Consider the following 23,692-nt stretch of genomic DNA (forward strand, 5'->3'; position numbering starts at 1 on the left):
TTTGCTTAGTTCAAATGGATTTGCATTTTATTGAGTATTGTCTGAGATATGAGGTACTTTAAAAACATTCACTAAAGGCAACTATTAATATGTATGTATAACTGTATATATAATTCAATAGCTGCCAGCCGGACTTTTACTGGTTGCCTTTATCCCAACTTTTAGCTCACGGTGGACCCCTTCCCGACCTCCGATTGAATTTAAATTTGGAGGGGATGATTTTCTAGTTAAATGGAACAGTTTGACACTAGGTACAAAAAATATGGTTGACATGAGGGGCTTTTGATGCACCCTAGTATACTCCCGCATAGTCTCCACGGCAGCCAGTTTGGTTCCGCTCCCTCCACACAAACAGTCTGCCAGTGATGACGAACTGGTCCTTTTTGATTGGCTAACGGTTTTCTGACGACGTCATCCAGCTTGATGTCAAACGAAGCTTTCAATTGGTCGATCGGCTAGGCGGCTACTTAATTATTCATGAGCAATTTTGACCCGCCATCTCGCCAGCTGACTGAGGTCAATCAAGTTCCCGTATGTACAGCTCTACAGCTACATACGTGTAGCCAATCAGAAATGGCGTTATAAGTGGCCATTGGCAGACTGTTTGTGTGGAGGGAGCGTTACCAAACTGGCTGCGAAGGAGACTAGCTCCCACATTGTCCCGGGGGGGGGGGGGCACTCACATTATGATTATCATCTGATCATGGAGCTATGCATCCGCATTAAAAAAAGGGTCAGATTTTGGCCATCAGGCATCGACATTGTTTTTGCAAATGAGGGGTTGATTTCTCAGTATTTCGACATAAAGCATAAAAGGGTATCCATTTTGAACATCGATCATCGCCATTTAGGGTGTTATTTTGGGCCCATCACTCAGTTGAAAAAATCCCATCCAAGAAATGTAATCATCATAGATTGTCATTGTGCGGTAACGCAGCTCAGTCGGCTCACAGCATATTTTTTCATTCATAAGTTACATACAATTTACTAAATCGCTGCAACATGATGCATCACTATTTCATGCACAGATATTTGATCAGCGATACAAGAGGAACTGTAGAAGCGGTTGGCCTTTTTCGATTCGTGCAAATATTATGTTACACTAATGATGTCAACAAAACATGTTTTAGTGGTAGTTGAATTTTCAACCGAGCAAATAATATACAAAATAACCAAATAATTAGATGATTTAAGTAGTGCATGACTGCATATTATAGGTAGTAATTGTAGTTCTTTATGAAGGCATCCGATTGGCATTGTTGTTGATTTGCAAGTTTGAAGTCTTACAAAGTGTCACAAATGTGGACCAGCGTAACATTAACAGTTTGAGTTTGAGCCCTTGAACATTGATAATGAGCGCCTGTAGATTTAAACCCCTTGAATATTATGGCCTATTTTAAACACTTGACTTGCATACAGCAGAATGGCTTCACTTCAAGTGGAAAAGTACTAGAAATAAGTCCAATAATTACATCAGGACTAACTCATTATGTTTTATTATTTTTTCTTTTTTTTCCAGATTGCTAGTGCAACCTTTGGTTAACTTAAATTTAGAACCTGTTATTTACAATCAGCCTAACAGGTTCAATAAGTACACTGTAGCCAGGTCTTCAAAATGGGACGCAATAAACCTTGCGAACATTTGTCCAATGCGGGCACATTCCATGAGAGAGAGCTTAGAGAGCGTGCTAAGGTAAGGTATTACCAGTGTGTATTCACATAATTGTAATTAAAAACACTAAAATTCAGTACCGGTACTCTATCAGAGTCTTCTGTGGACATCGTACCGGTATTATCATAGATGACAGTGCATCTTAAGAAATAACAATGTTTAGGTGACAAGTATATTTTGACATTTCAAATTTTCAGTGTTTTGAAATGAAGATACCCCCGAACTGATGTATCTACTGTGTGCTTCTTATGTACATTGTATGCAAAAAAATTATGCAAATTTGCAATTTCAGTTACTTTTGAAACACATTCTATTTTTGCAGGGCACATGTGATGCCTGTGATGCACCTGGTCCAAATTTGTGGCTTTGTCTTGAGGTAAGTGTAAACAGGTCCCACTTCTGTTGTGTGATGGGCTATTACAGTTGACTTCCATACTCCACTATGGAAAACATGACCTTAATCTTCCACACAGGGAGTGTGAACTTCAAATGGGGTTGCCTGAATGGGTGACTCTATTTGAAATTACACCCACTGTGTGGAAGATTTAAAGTCATGACCCCCCAATGGAATTGAAAATGTTGTAAAATCCCATTGAAAATTATCGAAAGATGGCTGGTGCCCCTCAATCAGACTTGGTTTCCTTAAAATCGAATGAATTGCATTGTTATCTAGAAGAATCAATTCAGATTAGTATGAGATTGATGTTCAAATAATGTTTAATGCGTTTTACTCCCCAGGCTGATTGTGGTTATGTTGGTTGTGGTGAATCTGCCAAAGACCATAGCACAGAACATACACAGGTGAGTCTATATACTTAGGGATTCAATCATGTTTTACCATTGTTCATTACCGATTAACAATGATGCGTCCGCGGCGTCTGAGTGGTTTACTTTGTGAGGGCAGCTTTAGCTGCCTGCGCGAAGTAAAATAAAATACCGTACGACAGATTCTTGCTACTACAAATTGCTGTCCTTCCTCAATATATCAAGTATGATAAAACCACTTTTAGGTGACACTTAACAGTGTGTTTCAGGATACTATAAACTATTTACATATTATCATACTTGATTACACAGAGTACCAGCCATCAGTTGACCCTAAACCTGTACACCTTACGTGTATGGTGTTATGAGTGTGAGATAGAAGTGTTTCCAGACTCTGTGATGCGAGAGATGGATGACCAACAGATGCTAATGCGTCAACGGATGGTGATGGAGAGAGAAGCTGAGAGGATTGTACAAAGAGAAAGCAAATGGGAGATGCCACCAAGGTCAGTCAGTAACACAGTCATTGGAATTTGTAGGGAAACATGGGAATGTCATGTCTAGAAGAAAATTGTTGGGGAAAAGTCAAGCTATAGACCACTTGACATGTGACGTCATTGCCCGGTAGTATGTGTGTGAATTATGGCAATATCCATTGTTCTTTGCCCTGTGGTTTGTGTACGCATCGTAGTTTGCTCAAGCCACATGCACTTTAATCACCCACCACATTTCATATTGTACAAGAAAGCCATTGAACAGTGTAGCAGTTCATTCAAGCATATCGATAGACCAGTCCCTCGCCTTTGTTGATAAACAATGATGTCAAGTGGTCTATAAACAAACCAACTACTACAATATTTAAGTTTTATAGATGTTTAGTTTCACATTTACAATATTGGAATATGAATGTAGAGGTTGATATAATGTCCAGTGCGTTTTACTTTGTACAAGGTCAGATGCATACACTTGACGTTGTATGCATACTACACAAAGACTACGCTAAAAAGAATTTGGCAAAAGATTACATAAAGATATATTGTACATCATCAGTTATCACCTATATTCATCCTGTGCGTAATTATACAGTGCCACTGATGTGCCAAAAGTCAGCAATAGGAAATTAAGCCCTCCCAGTTGGCACATGCTGATGGCAAGTGCTTACTCCTTGTAAGAGAAATTTTTGCTTCACATTTTTTAGGTTGCCAACCCTAGCCAGAATAGATTCGCCAGTAACTCAAGCTATGGATGAATTCCTGAATGATGATCCTAAACCAAGAGGTAATGTCACAGGTGTTTAGGGAGTGTCTTCAGAGTCAAAGTTGTGCATTATGCTAAATGTGGGGTGGGGAGGAGTATGTATGTGGGGGTGTGAAGGTGAATATCTAGGATGATCAGCAGGTGTATGTTATGTGGGGGGTGGGGAGATATATGTATGTCATGTGGTTGTGTGTGGTGTAAAATCAGATTAAGTAGTGCTTTTGGTGTCTTTTTTTCTTGCAAATGTGCTTAACATCTTATATATTAGGCGGCACTGTTTTGTTATAATGTTTTATATTTTTTACTAAATTTTGCTTTTGCTGTAATTGAGCCTTTAGGCTATGCTGCATTTTTTATTAAACCAATAATAATAATACCATTTTGTTTCCACTTTTTGAAAGGTTTGACTGGTCTGCGTAATCTTGGTAACACATGCTACATGAATGCTGGCATTCAAGCGTTGTCTAATTGGTAAGTACAGTAGAGTAAATCTGTGTTTCTGTCTTGTTGTAGGGGAGGGGGTAGAGAGTGCTGATATATAAAGCAATCTTGTAGTCATAATGTTGATCATAAAAGCACCTTTTTCTTTTTTTTTTTTTTTTGCAATCTTAGCAGTCAACATTTTAGATACTGAAAATAAATTACCAGTAATTGATATAATATAATATGCAGTTTGTATAGAAACTTAATGGAAACATGCATCAAGTTATGGTGGGAATTTTAATTGAATGAACACAGCCTTATAACCAACCATGCCAACGCATGATTGGTTAGTATTGTATCCAAGGTTGTGTGTTCACATTGTAATTTGAAATATGCAAAATACGATCGTGGTTGGATCAAATACAGCTGTTGAAAGCTGTGTTCATGCAATTGAATTTGCACTAAAACATTTTTTCCTTTCCTTTTACAGTCCCCCCTTTACTCATTTCTTTCTGGAGTGCCCTGGCTATGTGAAAACAGAAAAGAAGCCCTATCTTGCAAAGACATATCAGAAACTTATGGAGGAAATCTGGGGGAAAAGGAGGTAAGAATAAGACTAATTTATCCGAAAGATATGTGGCACAAAATAAAATCATTAAAATTGTCACATATTCTAAAATAGTTATAAATAGAGTGGATGGCCTATCTGCTGTGTCTGTAGGACAAAATCATTACATGTTAAAATCGCTGGCAGATCCGCCATGAGCTGTTGTGGTGTGTGGTGGTGAGCTGAACGACATGTAATCTTCAGTGCGTGGTGGTTCGAATCCGAATGGTTCTGATTTTTTTCTCTCCTTTATTATAATGCCGGTCTGTCTGAGCTCTATTTCTTTATTATATTCTAAAATAGAATAGGAAATCATTTGGTTACCTAACTGTGAGTTCAGAAACTCGATCATCACAACAACTCGTAAACAAATTGTATCAGAGTTTGATTGACAGGTGATGACAGACGCAAAATGAGTATCTTAATTCAGTCTCGGATTATAAACTCAATTATCAAGCACTAATCTTGCACCATCTTGTATCTGTTTTCAGACCCAGTTATTTGACACCATCAAGCCTGATTAATACAATCAAGACTGTGTTCCCAATGTTTAAAGGATTCACACAACAGGTAGGTGCAGTTAACAACATAATGTAGCCCTGCTAATTCTTATTCTGATCACTAACTTGGCTTACAAATTGTTATCGCTTAAAAGTACAATATTCATGGATGCGTATGCACATTTTTTCCTTGAACCTGCTGTTGGTAATTCCTACTATTCCTGTCATCATAGGTAAATATTATTCTTTATGTTTGGCAAAGTTTTTCACAAGATTCACAAGAAAATCACTTGCAAGTTGTCCCAAAATCAAAATAAGCTTACATACACTGTTATATAATTGTCAATAGGACACACAAGAATTCCTGAGATGTTTCATGGATAGACTACATGAAGAATTGAAAGAACCAATAGTTGCCGGGGAAACGGAAGAAGAGGATGACGAAGATGAAGCCTCAGAACCACAGCAAGTTGAGCATCCTCATCGCACACGCTCACACGACTCCCTCTGCCAATCAGATGGGGAACAGAGCATCCCTGATAATGACGAAGTCGCCAGTCAGACATCGGACGGCGAGAGACTACCCAACAAAAACCGAAGATTACGGAAAAGAGCAGCCGCAGAAGCAGACCAGATATCATCATCATCAGAAACAACAGTAACGCAAGAGGAAAGGGGGTCTATATCAAAGTCAGAACAAGATATGCAGAATAGTGAGAAGGATATCGATGAGTCAGAGACAGTGCAGTATAATGAGTCGATGGAGGAAGGGTCAGTAGAGGTGGAGGACACCAGGGAACAACCAGATAGGAGGGCGCGCAAGAGTAGCCATAGCAAGATGACAAGGAGTCCGAGTCATGAAGATGTATCAACAAGAACAGCAGGTGAGGTAGAATTGATTGATTGATTGATTGATCGATTATTTGATTGATTGATTGATTGATTGATTGATTGATTGATTGATCATTTGTTTGTTATTAGTGATGCATACTTGTGTGTGCATTAGGAGCGTAAGAAGGTATATTTCCTGCTTGTCCTAGGGATAGACATGGTGAAAAATGGGGCTAGGGAGGAATACACCATAAACATGCATGTAAATGTCACCACTTCCAAATTTCCTTGCCATGCAGCTGAAGTTTCTATGTTATAACCCACAGTTCCCACTACCAATGGAAATTGGGGAGCTGCACAGATAATTGGTGGATGTTGCAATCTAAGTGCGGATAGGTTTGCGCTGGGTTCAGCTGCAACCGGCCTAGCTGACGTGATCTGATCGTGATGATTCACCATGGCAGCGATATTACAGCACTTTGAATCTACTAACAGCTAATATTCTGATGAAGGCAAACATTACATTGAAGTTTAAAGGCATTCAGGTCAATTCTGTTCCTCACAGAAGATGAACATTTTTGAAACTGAGTCATTGAAATAGGAGCATTATGCATAACATTATGTTCTACCCTGAGTGCCCACATGAACAATGTGATTGCATAAAGTCTAAAGGCATCACAGGGCAGTGTTCAATACATGTTTTATCAATATTGATCAGTTTTGTGTGAAATTTGTTTCTTCTTTTTTGTCAGGGAGGAGGCAACATTCCAAGTTCCGTAGCATAGTTTCAGATGTGTTTGATGGCAAGATACTTAGCTCAGTGCAATGTCTTACTTGTGATTTGGTAAGCAGATTCACTATTATTTCATCCATAAACTATAATTGTATCCATTGACAGTATTTGTATCTGGACCCATATCATTTAGTGTGTACAGTGTTGCATCTTTTTACCTAATTACCTTTTTAATTGATCAAGTGTTAATGGCCTTCCATTCTGAAATAAAATATTTGAATATCACAATTTTAAATATTCTTACTAAAGGCATATCATACTAGGCAGTCATAGGAACATAGCATTTTTTGTGACATAGATTTTGTTGCTTATGGGAGAAGAGCGATTGCAGATATCTGATAGATAAGTCACTAGCATGCCCCAGCGTCAAATCACAACCAGTTAACTTGATGGTAACTTTGGCGCTACGTGCTAGCCACGGCTGAATGCTGGTAGCGATAGTGAAAGTACTACTAGCATTTAAATACTAGCAATTATTGAATCACATGTTGCTACTGTTAGTATGAATTTATCTTTAGTTGTCAGGATCATTCTTATTTGTGACATATTAAACATGGATAACAACACTTCCTGGAATTAATATTGTGTTAATTAATCATCATATACCGTCACTTTGTTTTGTTTTGTTTTGTTTTGTTTTGTAGGTTTCAACTCGGAAAGAAACATTCCAAGATTTGTCACTCCCTATCCCAGGTAAGAAATAGATGCAAAGTTTATTGAATGTTAATAAATCGGCCTTCCTTTTACGCGCTATTAACCATTATTATGTTTTGATGGATCCAAGTTGTGATAATATTGGATCCAAAACATAATAATGATAAAATTGATGCTTTACGCCCAATATTTATTGGTCTCGCTATGAGTTGTAAAATATTGGACTCGACTACGTCTCGTCCAATATTTTAAAACGCATAGCTCGACCAATAAATATGGGCTCAACCGATCCAATTTTATATCAATCAAGGATCGTAGGGAATTTGATTGGCAGTGACGTCAGATGCGATTTAGTCTTTTTATTTCTGTCCTTCATTATAGTGTATTTACTGTGTTGAAACACACTTGTCTCTGATTGGCTGTCTGGGCGATCTGCTATTGCCGAGTGAAAATTTAATATGAAAGAACTTTGCGTTGTATGCGTTGTTAGCTCTAATTTTGCAACATCACAGTAGTCAATGAATAACAGTAATTTGGTATAACACTTCCTATGGGCAGCCACATCTGGTGATTTCTCTCCACTGCACATCCAAAATGCCGCTATGGCATGAGAATGGTATTAATTTATTCACATTGCAAGTTTTGGATGAATTTCAACACTGTTTATATAAGATGGCCGCCACTGTCCTATGCACAACTCACACTATTTTTACGACTTACGCTGTTAGTGTAATCTTGTGCAATATTACACATAGGACATGATAAGTCTATTTTGTAATATCCTATATGTAATAAAATGTTTGTTTCATCCAACAGGCAAAGAAGACCTTGCCCGTATTCACGCATCACAGGGCATGCCATCCAAGAGTGGTGTGCCATGTTCAGATACTTATGGCCGACAAGGATGGTTCTCATGGATATATAGCTGGGTTACTGGGTAAGTCTTTGTTGTGTTTAAACCATGTGTATCTCTTCTAAGCCACAGACTTATATTTTTCCAATGTCTGTCTCTCTCTCTGTGTAACCAGCAGTTATGAATGTAATATGTTTTAATCATAGAATCCATATAATGCATATATATATGGTGATGAAACTTGTGCAAGAAAGGACAATCATCTTTCTCAAGCTTGATTAGATTTGGGGTGCAAACTATGCTACATATGCAAGCTGGGTTGCCAGTCTGATGAAGATCTGCATAGCAGCGTGAAACTGGGAATGCATTAACCCTATTCTATTACCCCACAAAAGTGGTATATTTGAGTGGTGTGGAGGTATCATAATTATTAACTACTGCGTTGCAGTGTTATTGGTTGGGTAAAAACCAATAAGTGGGTTAGCATTGGCAAGCTTGGACTTTAAGCTTTTAGAAAAACAAGTTTTAATAATTAATTATGTAAAGTTTATGCAAATTAGGTCATGAATAATTAATAAGCTAATAGCCAAATATGATGAAAATTTTTTTTTTGATTTACATTTTTGAAGTGTATGAGTACATCAATGTGGTATTTTCATGCAGTTTTAAATACACTGCCATGTTTCTACATATAATAAAAAGATTTTGGACTATATTTTTGAAAGAAATTTAAAAGGTACAATGTGGTTCACCTTAAGTTCAGTAGTGACGTATGTGCTTATTTGGCTCGTAGCAGTATCGAATCGTGCACAAAAAGTTTAACGCTCTTGAGTGTACACGTATGCTTACTGGGGCACTTTTGTCGGAACCGCGAAAAAGCATTGACATCACTACTGAACTTGAGGTGAAACAAATTATAGTATGGTTGTTTCATGGGTGTTTTACTGTGTTCAATAGATGATTTCATGTTTTTTCTTGAACATTTTAGGTGGTTTTGGGGACCCAGTGTAACATTAGATGACTGTTTAGCAGCTTTCTTCTCAGCAGATGATCTCAAAGGTAAGAACAGAATTGCAAAAGGCAGTTTAGGCAGTGCTCACAAAATTTCTAATTTACCGTGATTCGTCCGAGTATAGTCCCAATGCTCGAGTATAATCCCACCCCCATTTTACTTAAAAATTTCAGAAATTGTAAAAAAAAAAAATAATAATTTTTAAGTTTTTTTTTTTTTTTTTTCGGTTTTGGAGTGTCCCTGGACCTAGACCTATATGCTAGGATCATTCATGGTTGACCTAAAAAAAAAAAAAAAAAAATTCAAGATACTTTGTATTTTTAATATGAAAATTGATACTTTGTTTTCATGTCATACTCTATTAAAGGCCCTTTCAGTGATTTCACAGGAACATTAAAAAAATGGAAATTTGTCAGAGTTGCTTAGAAATAAAGAATAAGTCTACAGAATTTCATTAAACCACTTTTCCCTGAATACATCGACAAATTAGTCAAAAAACAGAAGTTTTAGAAAGGTTTTCTACTTCAACTCAGATCGACTCGAGAAAATCGAGATTTTCAGTACAGTGCGCCACCAATCGACTGGAAAAACTTCCTAGTCCAGTGTTTCTAACACGGGGAAGTAGAGTCTAAATTGATTTAAAACAGACGCTTAATTTTTGTAGTAGAAAACAAAATAAACAATTAAAGGTCACCAAGGCAAACTAACGGTCAATTCAAATATGAAAAACAGTTAAAATTGTGTATTTTGTTTAAAATAGTAGCTACTGATGTAATAAGTAATAGAAACAATACGCAACGCGTGTTGGTACGTGGAGAGTGAGCTTCTTTCGATCTCGAGTCGGACTTTTCGTACTGTCAGTATCAAAAGTCCAGAATCATGCAAATGCTTTATTTTGTCTAAAATACACGGCTTTCGACCGAACCACTAGCAGGCTATGTTAGCACATCTATGCCAATTACAAAGGTACCAAAATCTGAATTCTGATGATTTTTACGATCGTCCGGGTGAGCAAATCACTGAATGGGCCTTTAATGATTTCAAAATGCATTCAAATTCAATGCATTTTGAAATCATTAATAGAGTATGACATGAATACAAAGTATCAATTTTCATATTAAAAATACAAAATATCATGAATTTTTTTTTTTTTTTTTTTTTTAGGTCAACCATGAATGATCGTAGCATCTACGTCTAGGTCAAGGGACACTCCAAAACCGGAAAAAAAATAAACTTAAAAAAATATATAATCCCACCCCCCAATTGTGAAAAATGTTCACATAAAAAACGGGTGGGACTATACTCGGACCAATACGGTAGTCATGGACTAAGGTCAAGGTATTACTATAAGTAAGAGTCATCACTGAACATTGTTAACATTATTTTAGAAATTACCAAGAACACTAAACTTCTCTTAGAGTGTTAGATTTCAAATGGAGCTACCAATTCATTAACCCAATTTGAAATTCACACTCCCTTTATAAAGGTCACATCTTCCATGGGATGTATGGATTTCAAATGGAATAGGCCAATTCAGTGCATGGGTTGGAGAAAGAGAATACAAATTGTTTGAAGTGTGTTCAGAATTTGTAGGATCTAATATGGCACCAGCTAGTTCTTAGTGGTTCAACCAGTCAATAGAAGTAGACTGATTTGTCTTCATGGGTTAAATAAAGACATAATGGAAGTAAGGTAGCATTTAGTGGTACAGTTTGTCCACTCTGAAGTACAAAGTGACAACGCGCGCGTATACAGCGCGTAAACAGTGTGCAGTGCTGCGTGTCTGCTGCAGGTATGTGTGCCTTCAAAGTCAGCACAATGTGTGCGTCCGCGTCGGTACTTTGTACTTCAGAGTAGACTGACTGTAGTGAACCCGGGACCTCTGACTGCAGTTGAAAGTGTGTGTATTGACTGTGTATGTAAAAAGGGTGGGAGAAATGGTAGATGACTGTGGTACATATAATTATTGCAAGTGCTTCTCTCTTTTTTTTGTAACCAGGTGACAACATGTACAGCTGTGACAAATGTAAAAAGTAAGTGTTTCTGTTGATATGTCCTGATTTCTTGTTATTAATAGTACTTGGCATACTGTGTTAAACTTAATTTTTTACTATAAATCCCCTGTGGAATATGCCTGCTTCTCAAATACTCGAAGTGTCTCCTCACATTGCTCCTACAGTATAAAAAGAGGCTGTGTTTAAAATTGAAATAAATCACAGTTAAACCATCTTGACTGTAAATTGCAAACTTGTGATATTTGTCTTAACATAGCTCCATTCCTAGTATGCTAAATTTACTTATAAAGTTGTTTGTTTATTTTCAATGTCTACTAAATAACACTTATGTTTTCTTGATTATGACAGGTTAAGGAATGGTGTCAAGTTCTCTCAAGTAGTAGATTTACCAGAGGTAGGTGAACACTTGTTTTCTTTAAGAGTCACATTAACATACATCAGAAACATTCACTTTTAGTTCATCAATAACTGGTGATATCAAGCAAATTTGGTAGAAATTAAATCCATAATTTACATTTACTAATGCCTTATGAACTAACCTCTTTAGAAGTTGCTATCTATTAATATATTTGTACTGTTAGTTTTCTTTTAAAGTGTTCCAGTGCACATATGAATACAGAAGCGAATCATCCTAAATATTATGTTAAATACTCAAGATCAGTAATCAGTGTATAAGCATCATAAGGGAACACATAACTTTTAAAAAATTAAGTGAAAATGTGATCAATTCATTGTCAAAATCTTCTTAAAATTGTTCATTGTTCACTCACACACCTCCCCAGTCAGATGACTCATGCTATTTTATGTGTGTATTTGTGTCGTAATGGTAGGATAAAACTGGAAATAGTTTGGTAATGTGAATGAAAATGAGAATGCCTGGCTTCTCTTCCTAATTATTGTGTAGAAAGAACTAGGCCATGCCTGGGCCTGGGAATGAGATGCTGATGTGAAGATGATGTGATTCGATATACCAATCAGAACACCGCATCCTAGTTTATGCCAAATCGGCATACCGCTGAAGAACCTTGCCAAAAACTGTAGTCCCATTAAAACTTAATAATTAATATTGTGTCATCGTTTTTTCATTTAGATACTGTGTATTCATCTGAAGAGGTTCAGACATGAGTCGTTAACATCTTACTCATCCAAGATTGGTAGTTATGTAGCATTCCCTATGGAAGGTTTAGACATGTCACCATATCTAGTCAACAAAGGTTAGTTATTTACAGATACAATATACATCCACCCAAGCTCCAGTCCATACAATCAGAATAATTGTGCATCATACCTTTCACAGAGCCAAAACGTTCTGTCATTTATTGCATCAAGTCTTTATTGCATCAAGTATATAAAGAAAATACATTAAAGTTAATTTTTTATTACTTCTGTGGTCCAGGTATGCACTGGTGATTGGCGATAGCGTAGAAGTTGCGAGGTCTCCTCCCCCTTTTCTGCGCCAACGACCAATGGGTCAATTGTCTTGTTCTCAAGACCATTGATCAACCAATTACCGTGATTGTTTATCACAAACTGTGTTTTCGCTCATGTTTGCTTGGCCCACAGCACAGACCATGGAAGTAATAAAAATTAACTCTACAATACACAAATAAGAATACACAATTATTTTATTTCAACACAAGATTCATCCCATTACAATTTTTTTTTTTACACATTTTTCCATCTAACTTTATTTTTTTACCATTTGGATCATCCATTACAAATAGAGTTTTGTGATGATCTTAATTTCTGAATTCAGACACAAGACATTAATTAAAAGTTGTAACTTGAAATGTTGATGTTAAACACTTGTACCACAAATCTATAAATGACAAGTCACTTTTTGCACACAATTGGAATGTCTTCAGAATACTCTTAATGTTTGTTTATCTTTTTTCAGGTAACACTGACAAAGTAACAACATATGACCTGGCCTCAGTTATTTGTCATCATGGTACTGCTGGAGGTATGTATAGCAATGTCATTTACACTATTCAAGAATTCCCAATGAAGTAATTATTTATTCAAATGACGTGTTTGGGGTATGAGCAAATTGACCTATGAAAATATTGAGAGAGAAAAAATCAGGACTCAGCGGGGATTGAACCCCGGTCGCTGAATTACCGATCCAGAGTCTTACCACTGCACTACCTGAGTTCACAGTCGGTACTCGGGCAATCTCAAAGTAAGTCCCCATGATAACTCTCTCATTGTGTCTCAGCGGCCAATTATATTATTAAGTAATCAAGAAGGAGGCGGCCTATGTGCTTCACCCTATAAACGATGCAAGCCCGAGAAATTAATTATTTATTAATACAACAGGAGTGACAGATGAGGTAATTAAGAATATTGACATATTTCATTGTGCTATAGGTGTCTTTAGCAGTCTCCTCTTAGACATAAGATTCAGTATAATCCTTTGAGCCTACACAATTATAAAATGAAATGTGATGTTATTTGAAAACAAATCTTTTTTTTTAATCATATGTGTTGTCATGACAGCTGCAATGCAGGCCACTATTGCTATGTGAGGTACGCAACAGTGATCATGCAAGTTTTTGGTTGCTGCCTAAAAGACTTGCATGGCAGTCCAAAAATAGATTGGTTGGTGAATTCAGTGAAAGATCAACCAAATATTTAAAACCATCATTTCAATCTCTTTCACATGCAGGTGGTCATTACACAGCCTATGCACAGAACTGGTTGAATGGACAATGGTATGAGTATGATGATGTGTATGTGACAGAGGTTAGCGATATGCAGGTAGCCAATTGTGAAGCATATGTGTTGTTTTATAGGTAAGTAATGAAAAAATACACATGTGGTATGTAGCTTTCTGAAGCTTACATGCAATAACAAATGATTATACAGCTCTTGTGCTGTATACTTTGTGTCATGTTATTTGTACATTTATGAATATTAATTACCTCATTTTTTGTATACTTTGTTAATGTTAATGTATTTACAAACCTTTGTTATTTGCAAACCTTTATTAGGGGGACTTTAATTTCAAACTATATTCTAGTCTTCTTTAAGACTACAACTTGGTCAGAATATCAATGTTCAATGTTCAATGTTCAATATGTATACATATGGAAATTCTTGGGAAATTTGTAAAGTCTACAAGAACAGGGACTGACTGCCAGTCATGTGTTAAAGTGAGGCTCTTGGAACAGTGACTGATGACTTCAGGATGTTGAGATAATTTGACATCCCTGTGAAATACAAAGCAGTGTTATGATTCTTATGATTCATGTGTTATATCTAAATTGTATTCTGGGGAAAGAACTTGATTTTTCATAAGTCAGATCCCATCCCACTGGATTCCTTGCTCACAGGTAGTTTTCTTTGCACCATTAATTAAGATGTTGGGCTAGTGATTCTTGAGATCAGGGTTGCCAAACCTGCAATTTGGTAGCCCAATTGGAAGGCTTTTGAATATTTTCCCCACAACTTTTGACAGTTTCTTATGCCATAGAAACCCGTGTTTAAGAAATAAATAGGTTGAATTTTTAGCATTGGCACCTGTGACTTTTGGTAGTTTCTTGTTGCATAGCAACCAGTTCAAATTAGGTGATTTTACCCACACTTGGTTTTAACAAAATTGTTAGCCTTGCTTGAGATGCTTCTTATAACAATTTGGTCATATTAACCAAACGATCTCAAAAGTCACTCCATCATGAATTGAACATCCAACAAGATTTTGGATTCTCTGTTTTTCTTCAATAATGACATATTATTGTGTTTTTTCAACAGGAAAGTATCAGATGAAGCAATCAGAGAGAGGCAGAGGGTGTCTGACATGTGTGAACAACAAGAGGTAGGCACTAAACAGTCAAAAGTATTATGCAATCATAGATTCCAAACAATTTTGATGCTTGGGGAAAATGTTAAAAGGGCATTGGGCCATTGCCTGGAATAGGGAATGAAATTACTGATCTCTCCTAAATTTATGCAATAGAACAGCTCCAAAAACTGAGTTTATGAGCGTAAAATTACAGGATATATCAAAATCAGAAAGCAAAAAAGTGCATTGATAGTTTTCACAAATTGATGTACATTTGTTTTATTTCATATTACTTATATTAGCCGGAAAAGTTACTGAATACTTCTAAATGTCAGGGATTTGTGTTGTCCAATAGCACCACTACATAGTACCACTGGCTGTATGTATGGCTCCAACTGTTTAGGGGGCACACCACTTAATCAATGCGCCATTTGTGTAACCCTAATGAGTTCCGGTAAAAAACAGAAACTTTTTGAGGTATTTTGGGCTGGTCTTTAGACTTATTAATCAGACGAATTATAGCTTAAATAAAAGTGTAAAGCCTATACATAAATTTGAGTCGCCGAAAATGTCGCATTTTTAAAATTATTGAGAAAATAGGTCCGCGAATTAAAAAATGGCAGAATCGGGTTTGCAGTCTTGAGAGCATGTCAAAAACAGTGAGGGCGCTGTTCGCGGCCTCGTACCGGGAAAACGAGGACGGAAGGACCCCCATACATTGAAACACATGTTAAACTTTCATCGATTTGCAATCGACTGGTCATCATAATTTTGTTTAAAACGAGCCCAAAAGGCCTCAAATTGAGCAAAGAAAACCGGTGTTTTTACACGTGTTTCAATGGGAAGATTATTTAGTGGTGTGCGCCCTTCGAAGGGCCTAGGCGTAAAATCGTGCTTTGAGAGATTCAGCCAAAATTGAAGTTGGCTTTCGATTAAATTGCGGTTTTTTAATTTAAATAGATAGTTTTTATGTTAGTGAATATATTTAATGCGTTTTAGATGCAAGTCGCGCTAAGTTTATTCTCTCAGAGGCCTTCAAAGTTCAAGAAACTGTCCAAAATTGTGAGAAAACTAAGATTTCTCAGATTTGAAGCAAAATTGTCTTAAGGTGACAAATCGGCACAAGTCTTTAAACCTCTCAAATCTTAATTATTTTATAAGGGGGGGTGATTGTTGCAAAATCATTAATATATATACCTTTGCCATTATGAAACCTAATTTCTTTGGATCTTACAGCGGTTTTAGCAGATAAACGGTCAAAGACTATATGTTGAGCATTGGTATTTAATGCAAATCTAGCGAAATAAGCACAAATGGTCAAAATGTTGAAAATGTGCACATTTTTGGAATGCACCATGTATCTTTGATAGAACATTTCTCTTGATGTGGATGTCACAGAGCACTCAAACCTTGAGTGTTTTACTCACAACATTTTATATTTCAAGAAAAATATAACAAAATTCGATTTTATGAACATCATTATTTCTTGAAGGGGGCAAACCACTAAATCAATGCGCCATTTGTGTAACCCTAATGAGTTCTGGTAAAAAACAGAAACTTTTTGAGGTATTTTGGGCTGGTCTTTAGACTTATTAATCAGAAAGAGTGGCGAATTATAGCTTAAATAAAAGTGTAAAGCCTATACATAAATTTGAGTCGCCAAAAAAGTCGCATTTTTAAAATTATTGAGAAAATAGGTCCGCGAATTAAAAAATGGCAGAATCGGGTTTGCAGTCTTGAGAGCATGTCAAAAACAGTGAGGGCGCTGTTCATGGCCTCAGAAGTAAGGAAAACGAGATGGAAGGACCCCCATACATTGAAACATATGTTAAACTTTCATCGATTTGCAATCGACTGGTCATCATAATTTTGTTTAAAACGAGCCCAAAAGGCCTCAAAATGAGCAAAGAAAACCGGTGTTTTTACACGTGTTTCAATGGGAAGATTATTTAGTGGTGTGCGCCCTTCAAGGGCCTAGGCGTAAAATCGTGTTCTTGAGAGATTCAGCCAAAATTGAAGTTGGCTTTCGATTAAATTGCGGTTTTTTTAATTTAAATAGATAGTTTTTATGTTAGTGAATATATTTAATGCGTTTTAGATGCAAGTCGCGCTAAGTTTATTCTCTCAGAGGCCTTCAAGAAACTGTCCAAAATTGTGAGAAAACTAAGATTTCTCAGATTTGAAGCAAAATTGTCTTAAGGTGACAAATCGGCACAAGTCTTTAAACCTCTCAAATCTTAATTATTTTATAAGGGGGGGTGATTGTTGCAAAATCATTAATATATATACCTTTGCCATTATGAAACCTAATTTCTTTTCATTTTAAAGCGGTTTTTAGCAGATAAACGGTCAAAGACTATATGTTGAGCATTGGTATTTAATGCAAATCTAGCGAAATAAGCACAAATGGTCAAAATGTTGAAAATGTGCACATTTTTTTTTTTTTTTATGTATCTTTGATAGAACATTTCTCTTGATGTGGATGTCACAGAGCACTCAAACCTTGAGTGTTTTACTCACAACATTTTATATTTCAAGAAAAATATAACAAAATTCGATTTTATGAACATCATTATTTCTTGAAGGGGGCACACCACTAAATCAATGCACCATTTGTGTAACCCTAATGAGTTCTGGTAAAAAACAGAAACTTTTTGAGGTATTTTGGGCTGGTCTTTAGACTTATTAATCAGAAAGAGTGGCGAATTATAGCTTAAATAAAAGTGTAAAGCCTATACATAAATTTGAGTCGCCAAAAAAATCGCATTTTTATCATTATTGCGAAAATAGGTCCAAAAATTAAAAAAATGGCAGAATCGGGTTTGCAGTCTTGAGAGCATGTCAAAAACAGTGAGGGCGCTGTTCGCGCCTCAGAAGGGAAAAAACGAGATGGAAGGACCCCCATACATTGAAACACATGTTAAACTTTCATCGATTTGCAATCGACTGGTCATCATAATTTTGTTTAAAACGAGCCCAAAAGGCCTCAAAATGAGCAAAGAAAACCGGTGTTTTTACACGTGTTTCAATGGGAAGATTATTTAGTGGTGTGCGCCCTTCGAAGGGCCTAGGCGTAAAATCGTGCTCTTGAGAGATTCAGCCAAAATTGAAGTTGGCTTTCGATTAAATTATGGTTTTTAATTTAAATAGATAGTTTTTATGTTAGTGAATAGATTTAATGCGTTTTAGATGCAAGTCACAAGCTAAGTTTATTCTCTCAGAGGCCTTCAAAGTTCAAGAAACTGTCCAAAATTGTGAGAAAACTAAGATTTCTCAGATTTGAAGCAAAATTGTCTTAAGGTGACAAATCGGCACAAGTCTTTAAACCTCTCAAATCTTAATTATTTTATAAGGGGGGGGGTGATTGTTGCAAAATCATTAATATATATACCTTTGCCATTATGAAACCTAATTTCTTTTCATTTTAAAGCGGTTTTTAGCAGATAAACGGTCAAAGACTATATGTTGAGCATTGGTATTTAATGCAAATCTAGCGAAATAAGCACAAATGGTCAAAATGTTGAAAATGTGCACATTTTTGGAATGCACCATGTATCTTTGATAGAACATTTCTCTTGATGTGGATGTCACAGAGCACTCAAACCTTGAGTGTTTTACTCACAACATTTTATATTTCAAGAAAAATATAACAAAATTCGATTTTATGAACATCATTATTTCTTGAAGGGGGCACACCACTAAATCAATGCGCCATTTGTGTAACCCTAATGAGTTCCGGTAAAAAACAGAAACTTTTTGAGGTATTTTGGGCTGGTCTTTAGACTTATTAATCAGAAAGAGTGGCGAATTATAGCTTAAATAAAAGAGTAAAGCCTATACATAAATTTGAGTCGCCAAAAAAGTAGCATTTTTATAATTATTGAGAAAATAGGAAAGAAAATTAAAAAATGGCAGAATCGGGTTTGCAGTCTTGAGAGCATGTCAAAACAGTGAGGGCGCTGTTCGCGGCCTCGTAGCGGGAAAACGAGATGGAAGGACCCCCATACATTGAAACATATGTTAAACTTTCATCGATTTGCAATCGACTGGTCATCATAATTTTGTTTAAAACGAGCCCAAAAGGCCTCAAAATGAGCAAAGAAAACCGGTGTTTTTACACGTGTTTCAATGGGAAGATTATTTAGTGGTGTGCGCCCTTTACAGTATACCCTACAGATACCACAAAATATATTACACTTTGTAACTCTTATTATTTGACACTTCATAAAACTAAATGTTGATTTGATTTTGCAGCCAAGCTTGCTACATTTCTATGTGTCACTGGAGTGGCTGAACAAGTTCAACACATTTGCAGAGCCAGGACCAATCTCCAACAATGATTTCTTGTGCAAACATGGAGGTAAGACTAATTCAAAATGAAGTTGGGTGTATCTTATATGTAAGACAACTAAGTGTTAGTCTAATTCAGGGGTGTGAGGGACCAGATATTTATCTCTTTCCAGATATTGTACAAAAGTATGTATGGTTTCAATAATTTTACATTTTTTTAGCTAAAAACAGATATTTTTCAAAGACACACTCTCAGGCCTGGTCTAATTAAAGTATTGAGGAGTTATAAAGCTTAGTGCATGTTGGACATGGCCTCTAAACTGCACCAATAGAAATTTAAGAATACCAAAAATCTGAGGGGAAAAAAGCATGTTTTTAGAATATGTTCCTTTGAAAGAGTTTTCTTTGTTTACAAAACAACAATACATACACTGTGCTTATAAAATTCTCTCTCTCTGGGTCAGATGGTGTGATCATATTAACATTAATGCAAAAGTGTGCTTTGTTGTCTGTCCAATTGTGCAGCGGTAAATACTACATCAGCATGTTAATAACTATGCATCCACTTTTCCATGTTTTTGTAACAGGCGTACCTCCTAGCAAGGCATCCTATGTGGACCAGTTAGTGGTAAAAGTGCCTCAGCCAGTCTGGCAATATATACATGATAGGTAAGTTACCTCGCACACAACTTATGTTTTACATCTATAATTTGGAAATAAAGATTAATAAATCTGCACATTTTATCTTCATCCTGCTATCAGCTGTTGACACCATCAGTGTTTTTTGCTATATTTATCATATTTTTCTATAAAAAGAAAGCTGCACTTATTAAAATTTGTTGTTTGTAATTGCCATGTTTGTGCTGCAATTGCCTTACCAATATTGATGTTGATTATCCTTCACTAGGTACGGTGGTGGACCAGCAGTGAATCATCTGTATGCATGTGCAACATGCCAAGCTGAAATGGAGCAACTAGAAAAGAGGCGAAGAGAAGAAATGCAGACATTTATCAAGGTGAGTTGGTGTAAAATCTTGGAAAGGATTCCACCATAAAGGCCTATAAGGGTCAGTTTCTCACAGCTTGACTAGAGGCAATGGTATTTGGGTCATTGGGCTTAGACCATTAGTCGTCTAAAATTATAGGACATAATTATATTTTCATCCAACATTGCTGCAACCAGAATCAGCTCCCCTCAGCAGTTAGTTTATCTGTGGACTTTATATGTTAACTCAGTTATTTCACAAGAACAACCTTGTGTGACTGCAGAGGCTCAAACTAAAACATTAAGATTTTACCATGTTGTTTTTTTCAGTTGAATGATGAATTCCAAGCAGATGACTCGCCCTCATCAGTTATTTATTGCATCAGTCTTTCTTGGTTCAAGCAGTGGGAGGCATTTGTCAAAGCAAAACTTAGAGGTAAGTTTGCTACTTTTTAAGTTTACAGTCTAGTACTGTGTTACCATGTGTGTATGTTTTGGGAAGAATTTGCTTAGAGGGTGTTACCTAAATCTGCAAATGTGGCCTATTGCATGGTACAGTCATAAAGAGTGAGAGTGCAACATTTTGGTTGAACATCACATTCAGCTGGGAAATGCACAGGAAATTGAAAACACAAGTAATAGTGATGAGTGATAGCAAAGTAAGATCTATTTATGAGTATTTCATAATTCAATCACAGATTGGTCAACAGGTAGAATTCGCCGTATATTGTATACACCTTTTTTACCACTATTGTCAGTGGTACAGGTTGTGCCAATTGCTGACAAACTGCCTGGCAATGACGTCACAAGTCAACTCATCTATAGCACACTAGTTATTTTGTAAGTCGATGATGATAATAATTCAATTTTCATATTGTTTCTTTTGGTCTTCACGGATCAGATCATTTCACATTTTATTTTTGACTATTTTATGTATTTCTATTCATGCATAGATCCACCAGGACCTATTGACAACAGACCAATATCAATCACCAAAGGTGGACATGCTACACTAAGGCATGGTAGGTATTATTACATGAGCCATATTACACCTTTGTTACCATTTGTTTCATAGCATTTCTAAAGGTATAATATACTAAAATGCAGTAAACCTTTGATGAGCCGCGTATTGTAAGGATACATCACGTATTTACTGCGTTACACGCACTTGTCTCTGATTGGCTGCTGAGGCGACCTGTTGTTGCCTAGTGGAAATTTATGAATGAACTGTGCGCCGTACGCGTTGTTAGCGCCGAATTTGCAACATCACGGTAGTCGCGCTCGTCAAAGGTTTGCTGCATTTGACTATAGTACCCCTTTATTTTTAAAGGGCACTTATTACACTGGGTTTCAGAGAAGAACGGCAGTCCCTTGCTCAGATTGACGCAAGCGCCCTGTTAATGAGCAACATACGCTGAGCTTTGTGTTCACTTCAAGGGTGCCGATCTGCGTCGACCAACGATTTGACGCACAATCGGCCAATCAGATTATCAATCTGTTGCTATGTTTGTCTGACAATTGATTCAGGCAATCAAAACCCACTTTGTGTTTACGCTCTGCACGCTCTCAAAATGTAAACAAGTGCCATTCTTCTCTACCTTTAATTGATAAACATGCACTATGTGTCAAATTTACAATTGAGTTTGGGCCCGTAAAATTGACAAGGGCTTGTAGATTTCAACCTTAAGGGCGGCCCTAAATTTGACTTATTTCTAAAGGGCTAGAGAACCGTCAAAGGGTTTCCTTACAACTAGGCCAAAATAAAATTCCACTTTTATTTGTAAACTTTGTAGCTGATGTTGCAGAAGCACACTTACCTTACCTAACTAATCATTAAGTTGTGAAAACTGGTCCTTTGTAATTGTAATTGTAACAAATCTTCTCTGAGGCCAAGGTATTACAGCAGCATATTGAATTGAAAGATAGCATTATTTCTGTACTTCAACACCAGAACTTCAGACATCATCAACTCAAGGAAATTATTGCTTAACCATTTTTGAAATATCAAAAATTATATGAATTTTGTGTGATTTTTTTCCCCACCCTCCCACCCACAGGTGCTGATTCGGGTCAGATATCGGAAGATATGTGGCAATACCTCCATTCCATATACGATGGTGGTCCAGAAATCGTGCTCAGACCTAATAGACCTGTCATACCAGAGCACTTCACAAATCACTCATCTAGTGCAGAAGAAGACATGGATACTAGTAACACAGGGAGTAGGGATGACCAAAATAGGGTGTAGACAATTATACTGCAATTTCTTCATATGAAAAAGGTTTGATGTGTGTATGCCAGATGTTACCTATGCCAGATATGACAGGTCCTTCATGTCACAGGCCTGCCTGAAAAATGGCAAATACTAATGCCATATTCATTCATTTGCCATTCTCAGTGTAATGCATACTTACTATGGTTCTAAACTGTACCAATAATGTCTTAGAATACTTTCAAATTAAAATAATCTGAGAACAAAATGTGAGAGAAAATCTTCAGAAATTTCAAGTCAGATTTTTCCACATATTTGTTGGTTGGTATCAGTTAGGACCTGTGTATGTTAATATTATGGACTCATGAAGCCTTTTTACATATAGAAATTACATATCAACCAAATAATAAAAGCCACTGGTCTGGTTTGAGTCTGTACACAGCACTAATTAATACCTTTATGTCACCAGTTATATATGTAAGCAGGTGTATTGTGACTGCTTGTTCTTATTCTAATCACAGAACACTTTGTTGTTGTATTTAAATAAAGAATAAGAATTTGGAGAATAGACAGTTTAGGTGTTTTTAAGAAAACAAAAACACTTGATTGTGTATGAACAGCTGCCCCTGCCCTTTTATGTGCCCTAGGAGTGTATTCACCGTTGTAGTTCACACTTGGTTTGTGCAAATGTTAGCAGTCCATTAACTTTGTGATGTGATCATCTTAATCATGGTTGTGAACACAGATAACATGACAGTGATAGGGCCGTTGCATTATCAACAACCAAGCATTAAGGTCCGTTCATACTACCACCGCATTTGCGATGCGTTGCTTTGCGATGCGGTGCGTTGCCACACTGCATCGTACTGCAAACTACTGCATTGCGATATCGCAATAAAGTTAAATTTAACTTGGAAATGCGACGAGTTGCGTTGAGTTGCGGCAAATGTAATCGATATATTGGCATCGCAAAGCAACACATCGCAAATGCGGTGGTAGTATGAACAGACCTGGATTGCACAGTTTATCACCTAAAGCG

At 36.6% G+C, this 23,692-nt stretch overlaps 1 protein-coding gene across 1 annotated transcript; it reads left to right on the forward strand.

Moving 5' to 3' along the window:
• The first annotated feature begins 1,523 nt into the window (after window positions 1-1,523).
• LOC140138022 (ubiquitin carboxyl-terminal hydrolase 20-like) lies at window positions 1,524-23,672 on the forward strand. The gene is made up of 25 exons (XM_072159860.1): window positions 1,524-1,693; window positions 1,995-2,048; window positions 2,411-2,473; window positions 2,750-2,943; window positions 3,636-3,715; window positions 4,096-4,165; window positions 4,608-4,721; window positions 5,216-5,294; window positions 5,574-6,108; window positions 6,808-6,899; window positions 7,493-7,541; window positions 8,319-8,439; window positions 9,344-9,414; window positions 11,367-11,400; window positions 11,731-11,776; window positions 12,473-12,596; window positions 13,280-13,345; window positions 14,051-14,177; window positions 15,136-15,199; window positions 19,421-19,526; window positions 20,044-20,125; window positions 20,364-20,472; window positions 20,772-20,877; window positions 21,395-21,463; window positions 22,499-23,672. The coding sequence occupies exons 1-25, from the start codon at window positions 1,616-1,618 to the stop codon at window positions 22,687-22,689; spliced, it is 2,724 nt and encodes a 907-aa protein (XP_072015961.1). The 5' UTR covers window positions 1,524-1,615; the 3' UTR covers window positions 22,690-23,672.
• Window positions 23,673-23,692: the final 20 nt, after the last annotated feature.

Source organism: Amphiura filiformis, chromosome 17, assembly GCF_039555335.1.
Source record: "Amphiura filiformis chromosome 17, Afil_fr2py, whole genome shotgun sequence".
NCBI lineage: Eukaryota > Metazoa > Echinodermata > Ophiuroidea > Amphilepidida > Amphiuridae > Amphiura > Amphiura filiformis.

Coding starts and splice junctions, on each gene's coding strand:
- LOC140138022 (XM_072159860.1), top strand. CDS start 1,616: ATGGGACGCAATAAACCTTGCGAACATTTGTCCAATGCGGGCACATTC. Junction 1,694..1,994: donor AGCTTAGAGAGCGTGCTAAG/GTAAGGTATTAC, acceptor CTATTTTTGCAG/GGCACATGTGATGCCTGTGA. Junction 14,178..15,135: donor GCATATGTGTTGTTTTATAG/GTAAGTAATGAA, acceptor TTTTTTCAACAG/GAAAGTATCAGATGAAGCAA.